This window comes from Mus caroli, unplaced genomic scaffold, assembly GCF_978045245.1.
Source record: "Mus caroli unplaced genomic scaffold, Mus_caroli_1 scaffold_9, whole genome shotgun sequence".
Taxonomy (NCBI): Eukaryota; Metazoa; Chordata; class Mammalia; order Rodentia; family Muridae; genus Mus; species Mus caroli.
In genome coordinates, this window is record NW_028227264.1 from 127867318 (window position 1) to 127891448 (window position 24131).

The window sequence follows — 24131 nt, forward strand, 5'->3', positions numbered from 1 at the left end:
AGAAGGTGGTCTGAAGCTGGGACTCCCCCAACCCCAGTGTAGGGTCCCTGCACCATCTGGACGTCAGAGTGAGGCCATAGATGACCACACGGCAGGCTCTCAAAAGTTATCTTGTCCTCCGACCCTCCTTTCACTTAGGACTCTTGTTTGGTTTTGGAGACAGGTTTCTCTGTGTATCCCTGGCTGTCCTGGAACTCATGCCTCAAAAAATATCAGACAGATTACATGGGAGGAACTAGAGGTGATATGAAGATGTAGACCATGCTGGTCTCCAACTCAGAGATCCCCCTGCCTCTGCCTCCTGAGTGTTGGGATTAAAGTTGTGTACCACCTCTGCCTGAAGACTTTCTTTTTTTTAATTATAAAATTCTTTATGGATTTGCATTTCATCTTTGCACAGCGGCCATGCTAATCTTCTCTGTATCCTTCCAATTTTAGTAAGGTGTGGCTGAAGCAAATACCCTTTGGGACTATTTTAAACTGCCCGAATGAAGCTTTTGGTTTAAATACTATTATTAGGATTTTGTGATGACTCTGCCTCCCTTCCAATGAAACATTTCCAGCATTTGAGAATTAGCTCGGTTTGGGGGAGAAATGATTTGTCTACCTAGGACAGATATAAACAGAATAAAGGAATTGGGAGGAGGATGCATAAGGGAGTCCTCGTTATTTTGTGCAGTGTCTCTCTTTTGCTACGCCTGGTCAGTGTCCTGAGAGTCCTCACAGGTAGGAGATAAAAGGTGAGAAGAAAGATAAGGAAACGAAGATGAGGTGGGAAGAGATTGACAGAGTGAGTTGGAGGCACAGGCTCTCAGCTGTTTCACTTCCTGGTGCTTTAGCAGTTGAGTAGGAAGCAGGTTGGTGTGGCGACTCCAAAGTGGCTGTCTTGCAGCTGGAACCACTTCCAAGGCTGCTGCTGACCTAGAGCTTCAAGAAGCCCTTGACGTCAGCGCGGGGTGGGGGGTGGGGGGGCTCAACCGTTATGCAAATCACATTCAGAAGACACTCCTAGACAGGCCTTTCCAGATGAATGCCCAGACTCCAAATCCAATTGAAGTTTCCCCAGGTGGTTAATGACTATAGCTAATAATGATGGCTAACTCGTATCTAACTCTCACTTTGTGATGAGTACCTGATCTAAGCACTTTACAAGCATTAATCTAAGTCTCAATAAATTCTACGTCGTGCATATTATATCATGGATTTACTAGGGAGACTGAGGTGCAAAGATAAGTCGTTTAACGAAGACCTCATAGCTGGGAAATGGCTAGCTGTAGTGCCGAACACAAAATTCTACTTTTAAAAATTGTTTAAAATTATTATGTGTGTGCAGGTGCATGTGTGCCTCGGGATGCCTGTGGACATCAGAGGACAGCTCTGTCTAGACAGCCCTCTCTTTGCACCTTTGTGTAGGTTCCAGAAATTGACCACAGGTTGCTAGTCTTCCAACCTGGCTTTGTATTCCACACATGCTAGGCAAGTGTTCTACCAGCCTTTGAATCCCCAGGAATAAAGACATAAGCACTACCGCACCTAGTTTATCTTTACATTTTCAGTCTTTGTTTGTTTGTTTTGTTTTTGTTTTTCAAGACAGGGTTTCTCTGTATAGCTCTGGCTGTCCTGGAACTCACTTTGTAGACCAGGCTGGCCTCGAACGCAGAAATCCGCCTGCCTCTGCCTCCCCAGTGCTGGGATTAAAGGCGTGCGCCACCATGCCCAGCTTTTTAAAAAAAAATATTGTTAAGATATACTTGTTTATTTTATGTATATGAGTACACTGTAGTCGTCTTCAGACACACCAGAAGAGGTTATCAGCTCCCGTTTCAGATGGCTGTGAGCCACCATGTGGTTGCTGGGAATTGAACTCAGGACCTCTGGAAGAGTAGTCAGTGCTCTTAGCCACTGAGCCATTTCTCCAGCCCTGTATTTTGAGTCTTCTAACTTAGCTTTAGTAACAAGGATTATAGACCTGTATCAGGCTCAACCCATATTCTGCAGTTTAGTTCCTTGTTTGTTTTTGAGACAGTTTCTTGTCACCCAGACTGGCTTCAGAATGACCTTGAGCTCCTGATCCTCCTGCCTCTGCTTCCCAAGCGCTGGGGTTACAGGTGTGCTTCTCTCCATATAAAATTATATAAATAATATAAAATTACTGTGTCATTATATTGGATACTGTGAGGAAACTCAAGTGGAAGTAGATTTTTGATTCATAGTTTATTGAGTGAGGTGTGGTGGCACCCTTCTGTATACCCAGTTCTGGGGTTAATATGAAGGGAGGATTACAAGTTCAAGTCTAGTTTGGACTCCTTACTGAGAATTCAGCTCAACAAACCAAAAAGTAACTGATTTACTCCAAGAATCTCAAGCTCCTTAACTCCCGTGGTCTGTGAGGTCTCTTTCAATTGTGAACCTTTAATATGGAGATTTTCTGTGTAGGGACTGTTTGGGTCTCTTAGCACCTAAGTCCTTGTATGAAAATTTAAATCTAAGGACCTGTGAAGCCAGAGATCCTTTGAGTTAGGTGTCCTCTATTTTGATGTAGGATTTGTTGGTGTGTGGAATACCCAAGTGCCTACGTCCCCCTTGCCCACCCCATTACTATTTTATTTTGTTTTTTTTTTTTTTTAGATAGAGTTTCAGGTAGGCTAGGCTGCAGAGCATCCATAGTTGAAGACCTGATCCATCTGCCTCAGGGTTCTTTCTTGAAGTTCTACTTGCTTGCCTTTATTGAGAGAGAGAAAAATCACACACACACACACAGAGAGAGAGAGACAGACAGACAGACAGACAGACAGAGGGACAGACAGAGACAGATAGACACTTAAATTTATTTATTATGTATGTGTGCCACAGTATGGATGTGAAGACAACCACGTTGAGTCTCAGGGATGGAACTCAGACCCTGACAGTTGCTAGCAGTACCCTTACCTGCTGTACCATCTTGAAATCCTCTTTCACCTTTTTGAAAAGAAATACATTTTTATTTGGATGAGCGGGGTGTTTTGAGACCGGGCCTCACTGTCTAGCCTTGGTTGGCCTAGAATTCACTATGTAGACCAAGCTGTCCTCAAATTCACAGAAATCCATTCTGCCTCCTGAGTGGTGGGATTGCCATCCCACTTAGCCTGGTTTTTGTTTGTTTGAAACAGGGTCTCATGTAACCTGACTAGCCTGGGACTTGCTATATAGAAGAAGCTAACCTTGAACACTAATCCTCCTGCCTCAGGATTACTGCCATTACAAATATACCTCCACTATGCCTGGCCCAAGAAATGCTTTAAAAGTTTTATTATTGGTGAGAACTTCCTTCCACAGGCACCTGTTGAAAGGGATATTCACCCTGTAGCCATAGCAAGCCTGGTCCTTACTATCTATGTAGCCTAGGCTGGCTTCGAATTTGTAAGGGATTCCTGCCTCTGCTTTAATAATGCAGGTTTTGTAGGTATGGACCACTAGCGGCACAGGGCCTTTAAAAACAGAAATGACAGCTGAGTTTGGGCAACCTAAGACATCTCACAGCCTGGGCCAATTCCAAAGCAGTTTAGTACACAGCCAGTACCCCGAAATGTTTTAGACACGGTGACACACTCTCACAGGAGAGGGAGAGGCAGTTGGATCTCTTAGTTGGAGATTAATCAAGAACCCCTCAGAATCACTGACCGCTACAGCTCAGTTGACTCAGTTTACTGTTTATCTTTCTCTTGGGGTCAATGTCCAGCTCCACGGTCTAGGGGAATTTTGACAGTCTAGGAGACTTGTTTCTTGGGAAAATTAGGGGACCTCTGGGGACGACACAAACATTGATGGGAATTTCAGATGGATGCCTCTAGAAATAGAGAAAAGGTGGTCACTTGGGCCACACTAGAAGTCAGGCTCCCGCTTCCTTTTTCTTCCCCACATCTAGAAGTCATAGGAAATGCCAGTGAGTTTCGGGGGCACAGGGTCAGAGGTATTGGAATGGCTCACAGGCACAGCAAGATGAAGGTCTATACGCCGGGAATGATGAAGGCCACGCTGGGAATACCCACCCGGCGAGTCCCAGTGCTTAGCCTCTGGCGCCCCTTTAGTCTAGTTCTTGTTTAGGGAGCTTAAAAGCGTGGCTTCAAAGTCTAAAGTTAATTTTGCTCAACAAAGCCTGAGAGCGAAGGGATTACTTTTCGTAACACCAAATAGATCCGCGCTTGATTCAGTTTGTCCCCGGTGGCATTCCGTAACCTTGTTTTGGCGGAGCCTACGTCACTCGCCTCCTCAGGATCTGCCTGTACCTGTCTCTTTCTGATTGGCTGAGATGAGCCCGTGGCCCCCGCTGATTGGAAGCGATGGCTGCCAATCCGCCGTCCGTCTTGCTTGGGTTAGGTTGAGCTAGAGGCGGGGGAGTAGTAGGGAAACTGGAATTTCCCGCGGAGCTGACGGCGCTTTCTCTACCCCCTACTCGTTTGAATTCCACGCGCTCCAAAATATCCGCCATGGAGAAATCTTGGTAATGACCCATTCCCCGTAAGCATCCCAGGAACACGTCTTGACCTTTGCCCTAATCCTTCCCCTCCCGTCCCCTGCGCTGGGGGAGAATTCTGGGTAACCAGTTTCTCTGGTTCGCTCAAAGAATTCTGGGTAGCTATCCGTTTCCATTACTTCCCCCTTACCCCCGCCCCGTCTGTGGGTAACTGGCCGTTCTTGTTACCCACCCCCTGGAGAATGCTGGGTAACCACTGTAAAGGATTCTGGGAAACTGGCTTGTCTTGCCCCCTTCACCGCCCAGCCCCTTTGTCTCATGTCCAGTTCTAAGAAACAAGCATTTCAGAGCTCTCCCCCGAACTCCAGCCCCCATCAAACCCGCTCCTTTCACCTTGTGGTTCAGGAGAAAGGGAAGTCAAGAATTAGATCATTTGGTGGGCTGGCAGGAAACTTAGGAAGTTTAGAGGTGCAGAGTAAGGGACGCTGTCGTGCCACTCACAGTACAGCGTTGCCCTTGTCCTCTTCCTGCATGTTTCCGTCTTTGCCTGGCAGTCTCATCCCCTCTGCCTACCTCATTGTCCTGTCCACATAGAAGATACTTCCAGTACCTAGGCCTATCCCTGACTGCGCTGCCTCTTTCCCTTGCAGGCCAGAATGTCCATTCTAGGTTCACTGGTGCTGTCCTCCTGAAGGCTGGGTCCCTTGTCTGTAGGAACCGTGGCAAGGGAGGGTGTGACTCCGGTCTGACCAGCGGCCACTATCGTCATGAACTTTGAGGGTCTGGATCCGGGACTGGCCGAATTTTCCCCAGCTATGCATTCTACCCTGGACCCAGTCCTGGATGCCCACCTGAATCCGAGTTTGCTACAGAATGTGCAGCTAGACCCAGAGGGAGTGGCCTTGGAGGCTCTTCCTGTCCAGGAGTCAGTGCACATAATGGAAGGTGTCTACTCTGAGTTGCACAGCGTGGTGGCTGAAGTGGGAGTGCCTGTGTCTGTCTCCCACTTTGATTTACATGAGGAGATGCTGTGGGTGGGGAGCCATGGGGTAAGAACTATACCCCTTTCTGAAGGCTGAAAGGGTGTATTAGAAATCTTTATCTGGTCTTTGCCCAAGGACAGCTCTTTGCAGGTAGTCAAAACTGAGTTGAACTGATGAGAGTTAGCTGGGTCTTTCAAACCAACAAGGGAGTGGAGAGATTAACTACATATTTAGTTTCATAAGGCATTCCACTCTGCCAGTTCTCCTATCACTACTGTGTTTTTTGCGACATCATCTCTCTCTATAGTCCAGGCTGATCTAGAACTCACAGCAGTCCTCCTGCTTTTGCCTCCAAAGTGCTGAGTTTCCTTGTATGCAACCATATCTGACTGTTGTTTGTTGTTTTTGTTTTTGTTGTTGTTGTTTATTGTTTTTAAAGACAGGGTCTCTCTATCCGAATCTGGCCTTAAACTTTATGTATAGCCAAGGATGGTCTTGAATTTCTGATCCTTCTGCCTTTATCTCCTGAGCGCTGGGAATATAGACACCAAAACCATATTCAGCGTATGTCGCTTGGATAAACCCCGGAGCTTTGTGCACAGCAGGCAAGCACTGAACTCACTCCTACAGGTCAAATCCTGGTTTTGTTTTGTTTTTTTTGGGTTTTTTGTTTTTTTGTTTTTCAAGACAGGGTTTCTCTGTGTAGCCCTGGCTGTCCTGGAACTCACTTTGTAGACCAGGCTGGCCTTGAACTCAGAAATCTGCCTGCCTCTGCCTCCCGAATGCCTGTTTTTGTTTTAAGATAGGGTTTTGCTGTGTAACCCAGGCTGGCCTCAGATTTACAACCCTAATATCATCTCCAGAGTGCTGAGTTTATAGGGGTATCACCAACCAAGCTCAGCCCATGTTTTGATTAACTATATCCATCTCTTAGTTTATAGCCATCCATACTCTTTAATATTTTACCCAGTTTAGAATTGGGAATGGGGTTGGGGTTTGAAACAGTCTCAGTAGGTAGCACCTTCTGATCTGGGATTTACTATGCAGCCTAGGGTGGCTTTGAACTAGGGGCAGCCTTATCTCAACCTCAAAGTGCTAGTGTTTCAGGAATGCGCCACACCTGATTTATAATTGCAGAATGTTTAATGAATGGTTTTGGATACCTATTGGAGTTATTTTGTCTTCTCTTTCTGATTGTTAGTCTTAGCAGTTATCAGTGTTAATTTTCAAGTGTGTAATAATATATGCTATGAGGCCAAATAGTTTCTGTAAGACCTTGGTTTACTTATTTACTATTTCATGGAGGTATGAATTGTTTTTCCATTAGGAGAAATGAACTTTTTCACCGATGTATTCAGTTCAGTAAGTCAGGCATGTCTACTGCTGTGCTCGGCACAGGGAACAGAACTGAATGCAGCATAGACCGTAGAACAGGCATGGTGGTTCACACCCTATAACCTGACTTGGAGGCTGAGGCAGAAGGATGGTGAGTTCCAGGCCAGCATGGATTACCATAGTAAGACCATGCTTCAAAAACCAACTGCCACCACCAAAACAGAGGTCTCCCTGCCTTTACATCCTCAATGCTGGACTCTGAGGCATGCACTGTTGTGCCTAGCTTTGCACTTTAAAAAAAAAAAAAAAGTATTTGGTGGTGGAAGCTGGAAGGTGGGCACTTATTCATTCAACCTCTTGTCCGCAGAATGAAGTGCACACAAAATTGTGGTGGTGTGACTCAGTGATAAGAACTTGCCTGGAATACAAGAGGCCCTGGGATCCAGCCTTAATACCTCCCCACAGGTCCCGGGATCCAACCTTAGTATCCTCTTACCCCCAGGCCCTGGGATCCTTTAGTCCATATCTGAGGGCATGGGAAAATTTTGGCTTTTCCAGTGCTTGAGTATTAAGACCAGGACTTTACACATGCAAGGCAGGTGTTTTACAGCTGAGCTGTATCCCCTCTTTCAGAAACTAGTAAGCCAGCTGTTCGATATCAGAACTTGATTATAAGGCTTAGGTTTGGAATGAGTAGTTAAAAAACAGAATACAACAATCCATGACCAAGGCTGGGAATGGTAGTCCACCCCTTTAATCCCAGCACTGGGTGGATTTCTGTGAGTTTGAGGCCAGCCAGGTCTGCAAAGTGGGTTCCAGGACAGCCAGGGCTGTCTCAAAAATAAATAATTTTTAAAAAAGAAATGGGATTCAAGGTGTGTACATGCCTGTAATGTCAATGGGTGAGAAACCAAGGCAGATTGCATAAAGGCCCAGGCCAGCCAGTACTATGCAGCAAGAACCTATCTCAAAATTTAAAAGGCTGGGGACCGATCTTAGCCAAGTCTGGCCTAGCATATGTGAGTCCTTAGGTTTGAGTCTTAGTACTGAATAAAACAAAGGGAAAACTCAAGTACAAATGTAATTAAAGCAAAACCTTTTGAGAGCAAATGAGGTTATAAGGGAAGAGGTACATGTTTCAAGGGATCCAAAGAGGGGGAGCTGTGAGTAGTGACAGATTTCATCCTACAATGGAGGGCAGAGGCAGGATAGCCATGGCTGCATAGTATGACCCTCTCTCAAACAACGGAGCAAAGAAGGCACACACATGAGGAGTGAGAAGTCCAGAGTGAGTGATGTGCCAGAGCAGGGGCGGTGTCTCAGTCTTTGTGTTCTGGCTATAACCATTGACTCAGTATGGATTGCTCATCTGCTGTAGAGATTAAGATTTAAGCAAACGAAGACTCCAGAGGCAGATGCAGGAGGGTCTCTGAGTTTGAAGCCAACCTGGTCTTTATAGCAAATTCCAGAACAGCCAAGGATACATAAATGTTGCCTCAAAAAGCAAAAACAAAAAAAGATTTAACCGTGAAGCAAGGTCTGATATCAGCACTTAGGGGGCTTAGGCAGGAGGATTGTGTAGCTTTGAGGTAGTCCTGGTGTACACAGCATTTGCCAGACCACCCTGGACTGTATGAGACTTTTTTTTTTTTTTTAAATAAAAAAGACCAAGAACCAACAACAACAAAAAGAAAAACAAAAAACACCCACCCTAAAACTTGGCCATGGAACAAGCGGCCAGTGGAGGATCAGCTTTTGTCGCTGGCCTTCTGAAGAAACAAGTCTCTAACTGAGGTACTGCCTGTGGTTATGGTCATAGTGAGAATAAAATGAAGGTCTAGATAAGTATTCTGTGCTGGGTGAACAAAATACCTTGAGGCTGGAGGAATGGCTCGGGTTGGATTAGATTACCTGTTGTCTTCCAGAGGATCCGGGTTAGAGTCTCCGCACCCATGTGGCAGTTCACAGTTGTCTGTAACGCCAGCTCCAGGGAACCTAGTACCCTCTTCCAGCCTCTCTGGTACACACACACACACACAGATAAAAAAAAAATTTAAAAAAAAAGTAATTACTTATATAAACTATTTTGTTCTCACTATGACCATAATGATAGGTAATGCTTCAGTTAATTAATAATTAAAAATTAATTAATTAAAAATAATACTGATTTGCATGAAAGTAATGTAGAGTAATCATTGCTTTATCACTAAGATTGACTGGTCCCTAGCCATATGCCTCTGTTGTCTAGACAGAAAGGGAGTTTGAGGCGTGCTCCATCCTTGGCAAGTGTCTGCCATGCCCCTGTCTCACCCAGGTGTGTTTGCATCCTCCCCAGGGCCACGCCACCTCCTTCTTCGGCCCAGCTCTGGAGCGCTACTCATCCTTTCAGGTCAATGGCGGTGACGACATTCGGCAAATCCAGAGCCTGGAGAACGGTATCCTCTTCCTCACCAAGAACAACCTCAAGTACATGGCCCGTGGGGGGCTCATTATATTTGACTATTTGTAAGTGGCCTTTCAGTTCAGCTGGGAAAGGGGGAAAATGACAGGAAGGCCATCGGATTGGCAGCTGGTGAGCCCCTGGCCTATCGGCTCTTCTCACGCAGGCTGGATGAGAACGAAGATATGCACAGTGTCCTCCTGACAGACAATAGCACTCTGCTTGTCGGCGGACTGCAGAACCACATACTGGAGATTGACCTGAACACTGTCCAGGAGACTCAGAAGGTATGCGCTTAGGTCGTGTCCAGGAAAGACCCGAGTGGGACTTGAAGTCATGGTGGGGCTGTGCTTGGGCTGTTGTGTGTCGAGATGTGGATGTGACATCCCTGTCTCTTGGTCATGGGAAATCATCTCATTGGCTTCTCTCTCCAGTATGCAGTCGAGACACCCGGAGTCACCATCATGAGACAGACAAATCGTTTCTTCTTCTGTGGCCACACATCTGGCAAGGTAACCAGTTCCCAAGTCTCTCCCCACCATAGGCCTGTTTCAGTCGATACTAGGGTCTGTTTTCCCTGTGGATGAAAGATGAGGTCTGTGAGGAGTTAAGCCATGTCCTGCTTTCTGTGTTGAGATTATCTTGGATCCTGGTGTTTTCTACAGCTGGGTGCCTTGGAGGCAAAAGGATAAAGGAATTCTTTGGGTTGTCCCTTTTAACTCTTGACTTCTCTCTCTGCCTTTCTTTGCTCTGACAGTATCCTAGAACCTTGGTCTTCTCTGTCAAGGCTCTTTCAGGGTTAAGTAGGTGGCAGGGTCTCTTCCCTGGCACAGAGGTGGCAGATAACAGGTCTTTTCTTCTTCAGGTTTCCCTGCGAGACCTCCGTAGTTTTAAAGTGGAGCATGAATTTGATGCCTTCTCAGGGAGTCTGTCAGATTTTGATGTTCATGGCAACCTGCTGGCTGCCTGCGGCTTCTCCAGTCGCCTTACCGGCCTGGCCTGTGACCGTTTCCTCAAAGTATACGACCTGCGCATGATGCGTGCCATCACACCTCTTCAAGTGCACGTGGATCCGGCCTTCTTACGATTCATCCCCACATATACTTCCCGCCTTGCTATCATCTCCCAGTCTGGTATGATGGGCGTAGTACTGGGTAGGACGGGTGCAGCACTGGGTAGGACAGGCCCATGAGCAGAGACCCAGCTCAGCAAGAGTAACCCCATCTACCTTTCTGTTGGAGAAGGAAATAACCGTCCACCAGACTACCGTGGTTTCACCTAGGTTTGCTTAGAATGGGCCTAAGGACCACAGAAGACAGTAAAGATCCCAGGCCTGTGATCCCAGCTACTTGAGAGGTTAAAACAGAAAAATGGTGAATTCAAGTCCTGGCTGGGCACCATAGTGATGCCAGGTCTTAAGAAAGAAAAACAGTACAAGCCAGGACTGCAGCCAGATGACAGAGTGATTGCTCGTAAGGTGCCAGGCGCTGTACACCAAATCAGTCTCCTGTATAGCAAAACATCAATCAAAACAAAAAGCATGGGGACTGAGAAAATGGCTCAGTATTCAGAGCATTTTGTAGAGAATCCGAGTTCAGTTGCTGTCACCTAAGGTGGGAGGTGTCAGTGGATCTCATGCCCTCTTCTGGACTCTGTAGGGACCTGCACTGGTGTGTATATTCCAACACAGAGCACACATGCAAGTCTTAGCTGGGTGTGGTGGCACGTACCTTAAGTAGCAGCACACAAGAGGCAGAGGCATATGGATCTCTGAGTTCAAGGCCAGCCTGATTTGCAGAGTTCAGGACAGCCTGATCTACACAGAGAGACCCTGTCTTAAGGGGCCAAGTGGAATGACTGGAGACGTGCCTTTTCAGGGAGTTGAAGGGCCTGCGTTGCTCATTTGATTAATGTGTCTCCTGACATTAGAAGAGGGTAAAGGGTTTTTTTTTTTCCCCTTTCACTTTCCAGGGCTCACTGGTCTGTCCCTTTTTCCCTCCTAGGTCAATGCCAGTTTTGTGAACCCACAGGCCTGGCCAACCCAGCCGACATCTTCCATGTGAATCCCGTGGGACCTTTGCTAATGACGTTTGATGTGTCAGCCAGCAAGCAGGCCCTGGCCTTTGGGGATTCCGAGGGCTGTGTGCATCTCTGGACTGATTCCCCTGAGCCGTCCTTCAACCCCTACTCCCGAGAGACTGAGTTTGCCCTGCCCTGTCTTGTGGACTCCTTGCCGCCTCTGGACTGGAGTCAGGATCTGCTGCCGCTTTCCCTCATTCCCGTGCCACTTACCACTGATGCCCTGCTCTCCGACTGGCCTGCTGCCAACTCTGCTCCCGCTCCCAGGTTGTACCTCACTGCTGGGTGGAGGGGTCGTGGGGGGGGGGATGGAAGCCTTTGCTAGCCAGGTTGTACCTCACTGCTGGGTGGAGGGGTCGTGGGGGGGGGATGGAAGCCTTTGCTAGCCAGGTTGTACCTCACTGCTGGGTGGAGGGGTCGTGGGGGAGAGATGGAAGCCTTTGCTAGCCAGGTTGTACCTCACTGCTGGGTGGAGGGGTCGTGGGGGGAGAGATGGAAGCCTTTGCTAGCCAGGTTGTACCTCACTGCTGGGTGGAGGGGTCGTGGGGGGGGAGATGGAAGCCTTTGCTAGCCAGGTTGTACCTCACTGCTGGGTGGAGGGGTCGTGGGGGGGGAGATGGAAGCCTTTGCTAGCCAGGTTGTACCTCACTGCTGGGTGGAGGGGTCGTGGGGGGGGAGATGGAAGCCTTTGCTAGCCAGGTTGTACCTCACTGCTGGGTGGAGGGGTCGTGGGGGGGGAGATGGAAGCCTTTGCTAGCCAGGTTGTACCTCACTGCTGGGTGGAGGGGTCGTGGGGGGGGGAGATGGAAGCCTTTGCTAGCCAGGTTGTACCTCACTGCTGGGTGGAGGGGTCGTGGGGGGGGGAGATGGAAGCCTTTGCTAGCCAGGTTGTACCTCACTGCTGGGTGGAGGGGTCGTCGGGGGGGAGATGGAAGCCTTTGCTAGCCAGGTTGTACCTCACTGCTGGGTGGAGGGGTCGTGGGGGGGGGAGATGGAAGCCTTTGCTAGCCAGGTTGTACCTCACTGCTGGGTGGAGGGGTCGTGGGGGGGGAGATGGAAGCCTTTGCTAGCCTGGCTATCATTCCATGGCTATAGTTATTTTTGTCTACCTTAAATGCTTTTTCTAATTCTGAACCCATGGGTTGGGAAGTGCATGGGTGGCTGTCATGGCCCTTCAAGCCTAGAACTACACTGGATTATAGGCGAGCACCACCTGTGGATGCAGAAATTCTTCGAACCATGAAGAAAGTGGGCTTCATTGGCTATGCTCCCAACCCTCGCACCAGGCTGCGTAACCAGGTGTGTTCAGAGGCGAGCCTACTGTGTTCTTCTATCTCTTACTAGTGTTTGTTTTGTTTTTAAACAGTAAAGGTTTGGGATGTGTGTGCAGAATTCAAGAAGCTATGCTTGTTATGTCTGATCCATAGAGGACAAGATTTTATCCCTTAGTGTGGTTATTTGGTTGAAAAAAGACATTAACCCATCAGAAATTATGTATATCTTTTTGTTAAATACCAAACGAATGTTAGGAGCACTCTGTGCCAGAGCTTTCCAGAGAGAAGCTGTAGGCTAGAGCAGTTAAGATAAGGGTAATGAAAGAGGTGGACAGGAGGACCACAGGTGTGTAGTCACGGAGGAGGAGGAAGATGCTAAACATAACAACTGTTAGAGAAGGTCTCAGGAAATACATGTGGTGACATTGTAACATTACAACACTTTACGCCTGTCTTATTAGTGTGTGTGTGTGTCTGTGTGAGTGATGTGCATGTGAGTGTGTGAGTACAAGAGTATATGAGAGTGTATGTGTGTGTGTGAGTAAATGTGAGAGTGTGTGAGTGTGTGAGTGGATGTGTATGTGAGCCTGTGTGAGAGTGAATGTGAGAGTGTGTGTGTGAGTGAGAGTGTGTGTGTTTGCAAGTGTGTGTGTGTGTGTGATGTGCATGAGTATGAGTATACACATGTAAGAGTGTGTGAGTGCAAGAGTATAATGAGAGTGTATATGTGTGTGTGTGAGTGTATGTGTGAGAGTGTGTTTGCAAGTGTTTGAGTGTTTGCAAGTGTGTGTGTATGAGTGTATGTGTGTGTGAGACTATATGAGAGAATGTGTGTGTGAGTGGATATATGTGTGAGTGGATGTGTATGTGAGCCTGTGTGAGAGTGAATGTGAGAGTATATGTGTGAGAGAGTGAGAGTGTGTGAGCGTTATGTGTAAGTGTAGGCATGAATGTATCACAGGCGTATGCGGAAGTCAGAGGATGACTCTTATTAATTGGTTCTCCATCCATCTTGAGATCTAGGAATTGAACTTGGGTTTGAACTCTGCCCCAATTTTATACTTGTTTACAGTGTGATCTGTGTTGCTTTCCTAAGGTAAACCAAAAACATATTTCTCAGTGTTCTTTCTTTCTTCGTTGGCAGCATTTTGATGGTTTTATATGTTTGTAATAGATGAAAATAAAGTAAATGGAAGGGTTGGTTTTTTAAAAATTTATTTATTTATTTTATGTATATGAGTACACCATTGCTCTCTTCAGACACCCCAGAAGAGGGCATCAGATCCCATTACAGATGGTTGTGAGCCACTATGTGGTTGCTGGGAATTGAACTCAGGACCTTTGGAAGAGCAGTCAGTGCTCTTAACCACTGGGCCATCTCTCCAGCCTGGGTTAATTTTTTTTTAATCATAAATCATATACAGATTAAACTTAGTTGCTTTTAATTAACCAATGTGAATATTTTTGAAATATTTCTGAAAGCACAGTTATGTTGAAATAAAGATTCAAAAATAAGAAAAATAGCCGGGCGTGGTGGCACACGCCTTTAATCCCAGCACTCGGGAGGCAGAGGCAGGCGGATTTCTGAGTTCGAGGCCAGCCTGGTCTACAGAGTGAGTTCCAGGACAGCCAGAGCTATACAGAGAAACCCTGTCTCGAAAAACAAAAAAAAAAAAAAAAAAAAAAAAAAAAAAGAAAAATAAAAGAGTAAAGTAGGCATCGGGTGATGTGGCATACACTGGCAACCCTAGCCTTGGGTGGCTGGACAGTTCGAGGGCTTTTTGGGTATATAATGAATTTAAGGCCAGCCTTGGCTACAGGAGACCCTGTCTCAAAAAAATTAAATTAAAAATAAAAATAAATAAAAACAGAGTCAGATGTGATGGCACAGGCCTTTAATTCCACTACTTATAAGGCAAAGGCAGAAGTTCAAGGCTAGCCTGGTCTACATACGGAATTCCAGGCCAAACCAGGGCTACATAGTGAGACTGTGTCTCAGAACAAAACAAAATAAAAAACATCAGAAAGGAAAAAAGAACGGGAAGCCAAAGAAATGAAACAGTCCAATGGAGTTTCTTTCTCTTTTTTTAAAAAACCCCAAAACCCCTAGATTCCCTATCGACTAAAGGAGTCAGACCATGAATTTGACAACTTCAGCCAAATCACGGAGTCACCGACAGGGCGAGAAGAGGAGCCTCTCCACATAGTTTCTAAGAAATACCGGAAGGTGCTGGGGACACTGAGTCGGGGTCTTGTGGGACTTGTGGGGGAAGGGTATCACGTGGGATTGAATGCAGACCATAAAGTCTTCCTCCACAGTCTAGACCCAGGAGGCCCTCTGTCCTCATTCTGCTCCAACTGTCCGTGCCTTAGGTAACCATCAAATATTCCAAGCTAGGCCTAGAAGACTTTGACTTCAAGCACTACAATAAGACTCTGTTTGCTGGGTTAGAGCCTCACATCCCCAATGCCTACTGCAACTGCATGATCCAGGTACGGGCAGGCTCTCCATGCCTGAGCTTGCGCGTGCCTCCTGCTCTCCGCACCCCTCCCCTGCTCTTCCTGGGTCACCTTGGTGCCTCCCCTGTACCTTGGCCTCATCTACTGCATACCCTCCCTCGTACCACTGTCTTCTCTGTGAGCTCCCATTGCTTTACTACTGGAGTCCCGCTTTGTATCCAGCACTCACAGAACGCTCCTCCCACCCCCATCTTTCCCCACTCCCAGTTCCACACCCCCCCCCCCCCCCGCCCCGCACCAGCTCTCCTGCCCCACCCCCACCCCACCCCAGCTCTCTTGCCCCCCCACCAGCTCTCCTGCTCCCCCCACCCCCAGCTCTCCTGCACCCCCTCCCACACCAGCTCTCCTGCCCCACCCCCGCCCCACCCCAGCTCTCTTGCCCCCCCACCAGCTCTCCTGCTCCCCCTACCCCCAGCTCTCCTGCACCCCCTCCCACACCAGCTCTCCTGCTCCCCCCACCCCCAGCTCTCTTGCCCCCCTTGCCCCCACACCAGCTCTCTTGCCCCCGCCCGCACCAGCTCTCCTGCTCCCCCCCCCCCCCAGGTGCTCTATTTCTTGGAGCCTGTTCGCTGTCTGATCCAGAACCACCTTTGCCAAAAGGAATTCTGCCTGGCGTGCGAGCTCGGCTTCCTCTTCCACATGCTAGACCTCTCTCGTGGTGATCCTTGTCAGGTCAGTCCTCCGAGACCTGGGACACTCAAAATGGCAAGGGACAGAAGGTGGATGGTTGAAAAGGGCACATTTCTGTCAACATAACCCTCTTCTTCCAGGGCAGTAATTTCCTCCGAGCTTTTCGGACCATCCCTGAGGCCTCAGCTCTGGGTCTCATCCTTGCTGACTCAGATGAGGCTTCAGGCAAGGGCAGTCTGGCCCGGCTTATCCAGAGGTGGAACCGCTTCATCCTCACTCAGCTACATCAGGATATGCAGGAGCTGGAAGTGCCCCAGGCTTATCGAGGTGCTGGAGGCAGGTATGGAACTGGACAAGAAGAAAGCCCCCAAAGCCAGCCCCCTGGGACTCAAAGGGTCTTCTAACGCTTGGTGTGTGTGTGTGTGTGTGTGTGTGTGTGTGTGTGTGTGTGTGTGTGTGTGTCTGTGTCTCCCTCACCTCTCAGCAGTTTCTGCTCATCAGGAGACTCCATCATTGGGCAGCTGTTCAGTTGTGAGATGGAGAACTGCAGTCTTTGCCGCTGCGGCAGCGAGACTGTGCGGGCCTCGTCCACCCTACTCTTCACACTCTCCTACCCTGAGGGTAGCATCTGTGGTATACCCTGCACCTGGGTTGGGAGGCTCCCTCAGATAACTTGTAACACCACAGAGGGGTTTTGGGGGTACCGTGGGTAGAGGAGGGAGCATGGAGTGAAGTGTCAAGTTTCCCCTCAGATAAAACCGGGAAGAACTATGACTTTGCTCAGGTGCTGAAGCGAAGTATCTGCCTGGAGCAGAACACACAGGCCTGGTGTGACAACTGTGAGAAGTACCAGCCCACAGTGAGTAAGCTGGGGTTCCGCTTCTTTGAGGACTCATGCACGGTGGCCTGCCAGTGTTAGCACCGCCTTCCGGGGGCGTATGGGGAGAGGGAAGAACTCCACCTTTACAGATCCTGTCTTGGCTTCTTGTTTTTTCTGTAGACAATGCCATTTCTTGTTTCCTTCTCTCAGATTCAGACCCGAAACATCCGACATCTGCCAGATATTCTTGTCATTAACTGTGAAGTGAATAGCTCAAAAGAGGCTGATTTCTGGAGACTGCAAGCTGAGGTAGTGACCATGATTGGAAGCAGGACTTCCCATGACTCCTTTGTCTTTATATCTTGCTTTACTTGGGTATATGAATATGTTCTTTCCTTTGTGTTCAGGTTGCCTTCAAAATAGCGGTGAAAAAGTTCGGCGGGGAAATAAAGAGCAAAGAGTTTGCTTTAGCTGATCGGTGGGTGCATCTTAGAGTTGTCAGACGGCGGAGCTACTTGCTGGTCTCTCTGCCCACTGGTTCCATATCTTGAGAGTACATTTCCACTTCTTCTGTCCTAATAGGAAGGAACTGAGGAGTCCAGAGGGTTTTCTGTGTTCCTCCATCGAGGAGCTGAAGAATGTCTGGCTTCCATTTTCTATCCGCATGAAGATGACCAAGAACAAAGGGCTGGATGTTTGCAACTGGGCTGACGAGCATGAGGTGCAGGCAGTTGAAAAGTGGGAAGAAGAGAGGGACTGAGGGAGCGAAGGTGGGCGGAAGGTGAGGCAGGGCAGGGGATGGAGGACCTTAGAGGACCAAGGAAAGGAATAAAACGCACGCTTACCAGTTCTGGGGTTGTCTAGAATACTTCAGTTTAGAGTTGGGAAGTCATAGGTGGGCTAAAATGGAGATACCCTACCCTCTGCCCTTTATCCCCGTCCCCCATCCCACAACCCATCCTTAAACTTAGCTTAGCAGCCTGGGTGCCCCCTCGCAGTGGGGTCCGGCCAGGGCAGAGGAGGAGCTTGGTGTCTATGTATATGACCTGATGGCTACTGTGGTACACATCCTGGACTCACGAACAGGCGGCAGCTTGGTGGCTCACATCAAAGTCGGTGAGACCTACCACCAGCGCAAGGAGGTGAGTGAAATGACACAGGGAAGAGGTGGCTGCAGTACAGTCCCAGGCTGTCCCCGAGCTTCTGGCCAGGAGACAGATAGTTCTCACTTGACTTCAGCCTGGCTCTGTACTTGTGCAGGGCGTGACTCATCAGCAGTGGTATCTCTTCAATGACTTCCTCATTGAACCAATTGATAAGGTAAGTCAAACGTGTTCTGTTCCCCATCTTATTATTTTGGGGAAGTTCAGAGTGGGCGTTGCTGTGTGACTTAGGTTCGTGAATTCACTGTGCAGCCTGGGGTACCCTTGACCTCGTGATCTGTCTGCCTCAGCCTCTAGAGTGCCATGACCGCAGGTGTAATTACAGCCCATTTCCCCTTCATCTGCCTGTCCGTTAGTGTTCTTATTCTTGGGCTCCTGTAGAATGCCGGGAAGGGTCATGATGAATCTAGAGAGGCTTTTTGAATAAATGGCATCAGAAGACTTAAACATATATATATAGCCGGGTGGTGGTGGTACACACCTTTAATCCCAGCACTTGGGTGGCAGAGGCAGGCAGATTTCTGTGTTCCAGGCCAGCCTGGTCTACAGAGCGAGTTCCAGGACAGCCAGGGCTACACAGAGAAACCCTGTCTCCAAAAACCAGAGTGAGGCAGTGCTCAGAATTAAACCCAGAACCTTAGGCACCATAATGCAAGCACACTACCTCTGAGCTATCCTCTAGCCCCTGTGTTCTGTCTCCTCTAGTATGAAGCCGTGCAGTTTGACATGAATTGGAAAGTACCTGCTATCCTGTATTATGTCAAAAGGAATCTCAATTCCAGATACAATCTGAACAGTAAGTGGCACGGAGTGGCCCAAAGGCTTAGGCAGCCTAAGCTGGTCTCAGGAGAGAGCCTGGGGGTGGACATCTTAGTAGTAGTATTCAGGATTGGTAGCTGGAGCTAACTCTTCTAAAGATACTAAAGAAATTCCTGCTGATCAGATCTTAAGTTTGGAAGTTAGCTGGGGATGGTAGCTTACACCTGTAATCCCAATACTCGGCTGTGGCAGGAGGATTGTTATGAGTTCATGACCTGGACTATACAGTTAGTTCACCTGGGCTATAGAGTAAGAACCATTTCAAAACAACAAAATTAATTTTGTAGTTGGACATTCCGAGGGTGGCGTGGAGGACACTAGATAAGAGTGGCTTAGGTTAAACTTGATTCTGAACATTCCTATCCTCTTTTGTAGTTGTCTGAATGAGAATGGCCACCATAGGATAGCTTTTTTTTTTTTCAGATGGCACTTATTGTGTGTAGAGACCAAGGGACAACTTTGTAACATCAGCTCTCCCCTTCCCTGTGTATGCTCAGATTGTCAGGCTAGCGGAGCAAGCTGCCCCGTTCCAGTCATTGCCATCACGTGACCGTCTCTTCTCAGGGGCATGAGTTCCTTCAGGGGTACCAACTTGGTACCTTTAAACGATAGTTTCTCTGTAGCTTGTTTTTTTCTGGATTTTGTAGCTAAGGTCCAAACTGAAAACCTTATTCTGTCATTCCCACCATTTCTGTCTTTTTCTTGGTCTGTTCTTGATAATTTTATAATTTCATCTATTGTATTACCAGGTACAGTCCCCTTTTAATTTTTTTTTATTACAGTTTAATTTACTCAGTGTGTGTGCATTAGTATGTGTACCACAGCAGAATGTGGACATGAGGAGTTTGTGGAAGTAGGTCCTTTCCTTCTTCCATGTGGATTCTGGGGGTCAACCTCAGGCTGTAGACTTGGCCACCCAGGTACACTCCTTGTCCCCAAATGCTTTGTTTATCAGGAGATCACAGTATAGACGGAGAGCCTCTGAGCAGCCATCCTGGGGTCTTCCCCTAGCCATTTCTCTAGCCCTAGTCTTCTCTGCATTCCCTTTCCAGTCAAGAACCCCATTGAGGCCAGTGTGCTGCTGGCAGAAGCCTCGCTGGCACGGAAGCAACGGAAAACACACACGACCTTTATTCCATTGATGCTGAATGAGATGCCACAGGTCGGGGACCTGGTGGGCCTGGATGCTGAGTTTGTCACTCTTAATGAGGTAACCAGGGCCAAAAGATGGGACCTGAACGGGGACAGAACTCTGAGGATATTAGGAATTGTGTTTCTCTGGTGTCCACATTAACCCTGTGACATAGGAAGAAGCAGAGTTACGCAGTGATGGTACCAAGTCCACCATTAAGCCAAGCCAGATGTCAGTCGCAAGGATCACCTGTGTTCGGGGCCAAGGGCCTAACGAGGGCATCCCCTTCATTGATGACTACATCTCCACGCAGGAGCAGGTGAGAGGATGTGAGGGGCATTGACGTCAACCCTGTGCTTCCATAGAGTGCTTAAGAACACTGAGAAGAGTGACTGGAAGAGACCACACCTTCTCCAGCCCAGAGATTTGTCTTTTTCTCTACTCCTAGGTAGTAGATTACTTGACTCAGTACTCGGGGATAAAGCCAGGAGACCTTGATGCCAAAATCTCCTCAAAGCACCTCACAACCCTCAAGTCTACCTACTTAAAGCTTCGCTTTCTCATTGATATTGGAGTCAAGTTTGTGGGTCATGGTCTGCAGAAGGACTTCCGGGTCATCAACCTCATGGTTCGGGCAGGGCTTATTTCAGAGTGTGTTTTTTGTTGTTGTTGTTGTCGTCTTTTGTTTCTTGTTTGGGTTTTGTTGTTGTTGTTGTTGTTTTTGTTTTGACACAATGTCTCACTAAGTAGCTCTGGCTGCCCTGTAACTAGTTAAGTTAAGCAGACCGGCTTTGAACTCACAGAGGTTTGCCTGCCTCCTCCTGAGTGTTAGAACTGAAGGCGTATATTACCATGCTTAGCACCCCCCTCCCCCCAATATACAGCCTTCTTCCAACCCAACTTGCTCTGACCATCCTCATTCACTCACCACACTTTAAAAAACAAAATTAAGTTTATTTGGTGTGTGCGCGCTCATACACACCTCCTCCTGCAAGTACTGAGTTACACGTGCAGAGGTCAAAGATCAGCTTGTGCACGTCAACTCTCTCCTTCCATCTCGTGGGTCCTGGGAACTGAAGTAAGGTTGTCAGGCTTGGTGGCAAATGCCTTTACCTGCTGAGCCACCTTGCTGACCTCGGAGTTACTCTTCTGGCTGGCTACTCAGGGCGTATATCTGAATTCAGAGAATGGGAGGTTCTGGATCATCTATCTCAAGGCTTCTGTTCTTCTGGTCCCTGCCAGGTGCCCAAGGACCAAGTTCTTGACACAGTCTACCTGTTCCACATGCCCCGGAAACGAATGATTTCCCTACGATTCCTGGCCTGGTATTTTCTAGGTGAGTTGCTCTACCTCGTGCGCCCTACAGTAAGAACTGATTACGAGCAGAAAACATTCAAGGCGGGGAAGGGTAGATGGCTCAGCAGTGCTTGCTTGTTTCTTGTTTGGGGTTTTGTTTTTGTTTTTGTTTTGACACAGTGTCTCACTAAGTAGCTCTGGCTGCCCTGTAACTAGTTATGTTGAGCACTGGCTGCTCTTCCAGAGGTCCTGAGTTCAATTCCCAGCAACCACATGGTGGCTCACAACCATCTGTAATGGGATCCCATGCCCTCTTCTGGTGCGTCTGAAGACAGTGACAGTGTTTTACTCACATAAAACAAACAAATAAATCTTAAAAGAAAACATCAGGGGCGGGGGATACAGCTCAGCTGGTAGAGTCCTTGTTGAGAGCCCAGCACCACATGGAACTGGACACAGGCGGCAGGCCTGCCTAGAGTCCCAACTCAGGAGACACAGAAGAAACAGAATTTTAAGGTTAGTCTCAGGACATAATGAGTTCAAGGCCAGCCTGGGCTACAAAAGGCCTTGTTTATTTGTTTTTGTTTTTAAAAAGGAGAGTAGAAAGCACCAGGAGGCGACGCTTTCAGGTCTGTAAGTTTGAAGCCAGCCTGGGCAGTAGAGGAGATACTGTCTTAACAACGATAGCAAAAAGCTACAACAATCTCTCAGGAGGCAGAGGCAGGTGAATGTCTGAATTCGAGGCCAGTCTGATCTATAGTCTCAGTTCCAGGACAGCCAGGGCTACACAAAGAAACCCTGTCTTCAAACAAACAAAAAATCTCCAAGAACAACAAAACAGGAAACATTTTAGAATAAAGAGTAGTTATTTCTCAAGTTAGAATTACCATTTTTTTCGGCTAATGGTTTCAGTTAGATCTATCACTAACTTAAGAAGATGTTTTCTGGGTCTGACGAGTTGGCTTAGAGCACCTACTACTGCTCTTGCAGAGGGCCCAGGATCAAGCCCCAGCACTTACCATGATAGCTCACAACCATCTGTAACCTCAGTTCCAGGCAATCTGACGCCGTCTTCTGACCTTCATGGTCACCATGCACACCCATACATAGACCACTCAGGCAAAACATTGAGGAAACATAAAATAAGAAAAGATGGTTCTGGGAGACTGCATGGGAGTGTTGTGGGTGCCAGGATAGAAACGGGGTGCCGCCTTTGTGAGTTCCTTAAGTATCGGTTTACCCCAGACCTGAAGATTCAAGGTGAGACCCATGACAGCATTGAGGATGCCCGCACAGCCCTTCAACTCTACCGGAAGTATCTGGAGCTGAGCAAGAACGGCACCGAGCCCGAGTCCTTCCACAAGGTGCTCAAGGGTCTCTATGAGAAGGGCCGAAAGATGGACTGGAAGGTGCCTGAGCCTGAAAGCCAGACAAGTCCCAAGAGTAAGGCTGGGCTGAGGCGAGGGAAACTGGGCTGGGTAGGTGTTGCTGGCATATGTAGAACTTGTATACCACCTCAGATTATAACAGTACTCCCACCTGCTCCTGAAGTGTCTTACAGTTCACACATCACTCAGTGTTTCCAACAGTCAGTGAGAGAGACACTGGTGTAGCCGCTTGCCCGAGTCTGAAATGTCCATGCCTTGCCCTACTTCCCTCATGCTCTTTCTGTATAGGGAGTGTCCTGGTGCCTCCTCTGCTCACCCTGGTCTCCGTGATTCTGTCTCCTAACAGACGCAGCTGTCTTCTCCTCAGTGCTGGCACTGTGAGCTGCCTTCCCTTTCAGTGCTGTCCCCAGAACTGAGAGGTGGCTTCTCAAGTCGGCTTTACCCTGTCCACTTCCAGAACTGGATCTGCTCAGGGTCTACAGACGGTGCTATTAATAGAACTGGAAAGCAGCAAAATTGTTGCAAAGGTTCTAGCTGCCAGATTCCCCCTTATCCTCTGCAAAACAGTGGGCCAGAAACAAAGCCTAAAGTGACCCAGGTGGAGTGATTGGTGTTTGTAATAAATACCCTGAGCAACTGATATCTGTACAAAAGAGCTCTAGAACCAGAACTCTCAGTTCCCAGCCTGCTAGAGGACTGAAGTCCTGGACAGTCACAGGGTACAGAGACCCAGGCAGCTCCAGCATCTAGCTGCTTGAGAGACGGTGGCTGGGTGGACCAGCTTGTAGAGTCTCAATGGGCCAATCAAGCCGGTGTGCAGGAAGCTGAGCTACTGGCTTCATTCCTGACCACAGCTGAGAAGTATCTGTCTTCCATACATTCTATCTCGAGTTTTGTTTTATTTTTTAAAAATTTTGCTTAAAACAGCATGTTTTATAAAATAAAAGTATTTTTATCTCATTAGAAAACCGCTAGTGTGGAATTCTTTGGCTTCTGTCTTTCTTTCTTTGATTTAACTTCACCAAACAATGAGAAAATGAAAACTGTGTTCAGATCCACACCTAGAAATGAGGATTCTGGAGGCCCAGAATGAATGAATCCAGAAGAAACATAATTTTTTTTGTTGTTGTTTGTTTTTTGTTTTGTTTTTCGAGACAGGGTTTCTCTGTAGCCCTGGCTGTCCTGGAACTCACTTTGTAGACCAGGCTGGCCTCGAGAACTCAGAAATCTGCCTGCCTCTGCCTCTCAAGTGCTGGGATTAAAGGCATGCAGCACCATGCTGGGCAGGCACCAGGAGGAACATAATTGTTCTTCCCCTGGACAGTGTTCGGTCTTTGCTGTAGTCGCCTAGCACCCTAAATACATAAAGCGATCACAAATCCCAGTTTATCTCAAGACCTTAAGGCATGGTGTCAGCCTGTTATCCTAACAGTCGAGCAGTTGAGAACCACAGTTCCCAACCAGCCTGCGACAGGGAGTTGAGTTCAAGGCATCCTGGGCTACATAGCAAGACACTGCTTCACTCATGACAGTACCTGCGGTGTGCTAGAAATTCAGAGAAGAACTGCTCTATTCACAGCGTGAGAGCTAATAATATTGACCGTAACATAACCCACACCCCCATCCTCAGAGGATAAATTAGAGAAATCTCCAAGAACCTGCCTGAAAAGGCAGATAATACCAAAAATGATATTTCCCTAATACATACCTAATGACGATCATTTATTAATTTGGCACAAGAAGGAAGTTGTTTTAAAAACTAGTTTGTTTTTATTTTTTTTAAAGAAAGAAAAAGACCT

At 47.7% G+C, this 24131-nt stretch overlaps 1 protein-coding gene and 1 non-coding gene across 9 annotated transcripts; one reads left to right on the top strand and one right to left on the bottom strand.

The window, feature by feature from the left end:
- Positions 1–355: 355 nt before the first annotated feature.
- On the bottom strand, positions 356–458 carry LOC115032174 (U6 spliceosomal RNA). Its single transcript, XR_003837836.1, has one exon. It is a non-coding gene; the product is annotated as a U6 spliceosomal RNA (small nuclear RNA).
- Positions 459–4346: 3888 nt separating this feature from the next.
- On the top strand, positions 4347–23300 carry Pan2 (poly(A) specific ribonuclease subunit PAN2). Of its 8 annotated transcripts, none has more exons than XM_021173663.3 (26): positions 4347–4480; positions 5104–5502; positions 9107–9276; positions 9378–9498; positions 9646–9723; positions 10077–10344; positions 11215–11557; positions 12493–12589; positions 14675–14791; positions 14938–15057; positions 15628–15756; positions 15855–16054; positions 16199–16347; positions 16467–16573; positions 16745–16843; positions 16942–17012; positions 17117–17255; positions 17506–17676; positions 17795–17854; positions 18403–18493; positions 19569–19726; positions 19824–19967; positions 20097–20276; positions 20891–20984; positions 22190–22387; positions 22679–23300. In XM_021173663.3, the coding sequence occupies exons 2-26, from the start codon at positions 5221–5223 to the stop codon at positions 22711–22713; spliced, it is 3621 nt and encodes a 1206-aa protein (XP_021029322.1). In that variant the 5' UTR covers positions 4347–4480; positions 5104–5220; the 3' UTR covers positions 22714–23300. The 8 variants fall into 8 exon arrangements, with proteins under 8 accessions (XP_021029322.1, XP_021029325.1, XP_021029328.1 ...); XM_021173666.3 differs by having other exon boundaries at positions 17533–17676; XM_021173669.3 differs by having other exon boundaries at positions 16199–16335.
- The last annotated feature ends 831 nt before the right edge of the window (positions 23301–24131 follow it).

Bases quoted from the DNA above. Each gene is read 5' to 3' on its own strand.
- Pan2 (XM_021173663.3), top strand. From the start codon at position 5,221: ATGAACTTTGAGGGTCTGGATCCGGGACTGGCCGAATTTTCCCCAGCT. The intron at 9,499-9,645 runs GTATGCGCTTAG...TTCTCTCTCCAG, and splicing joins CTGTCCAGGAGACTCAGAAG to TATGCAGTCGAGACACCCGG. The intron at 9,724-10,076 runs GTAACCAGTTCC...TTTCTTCTTCAG, and splicing joins GTGGCCACACATCTGGCAAG to GTTTCCCTGCGAGACCTCCG.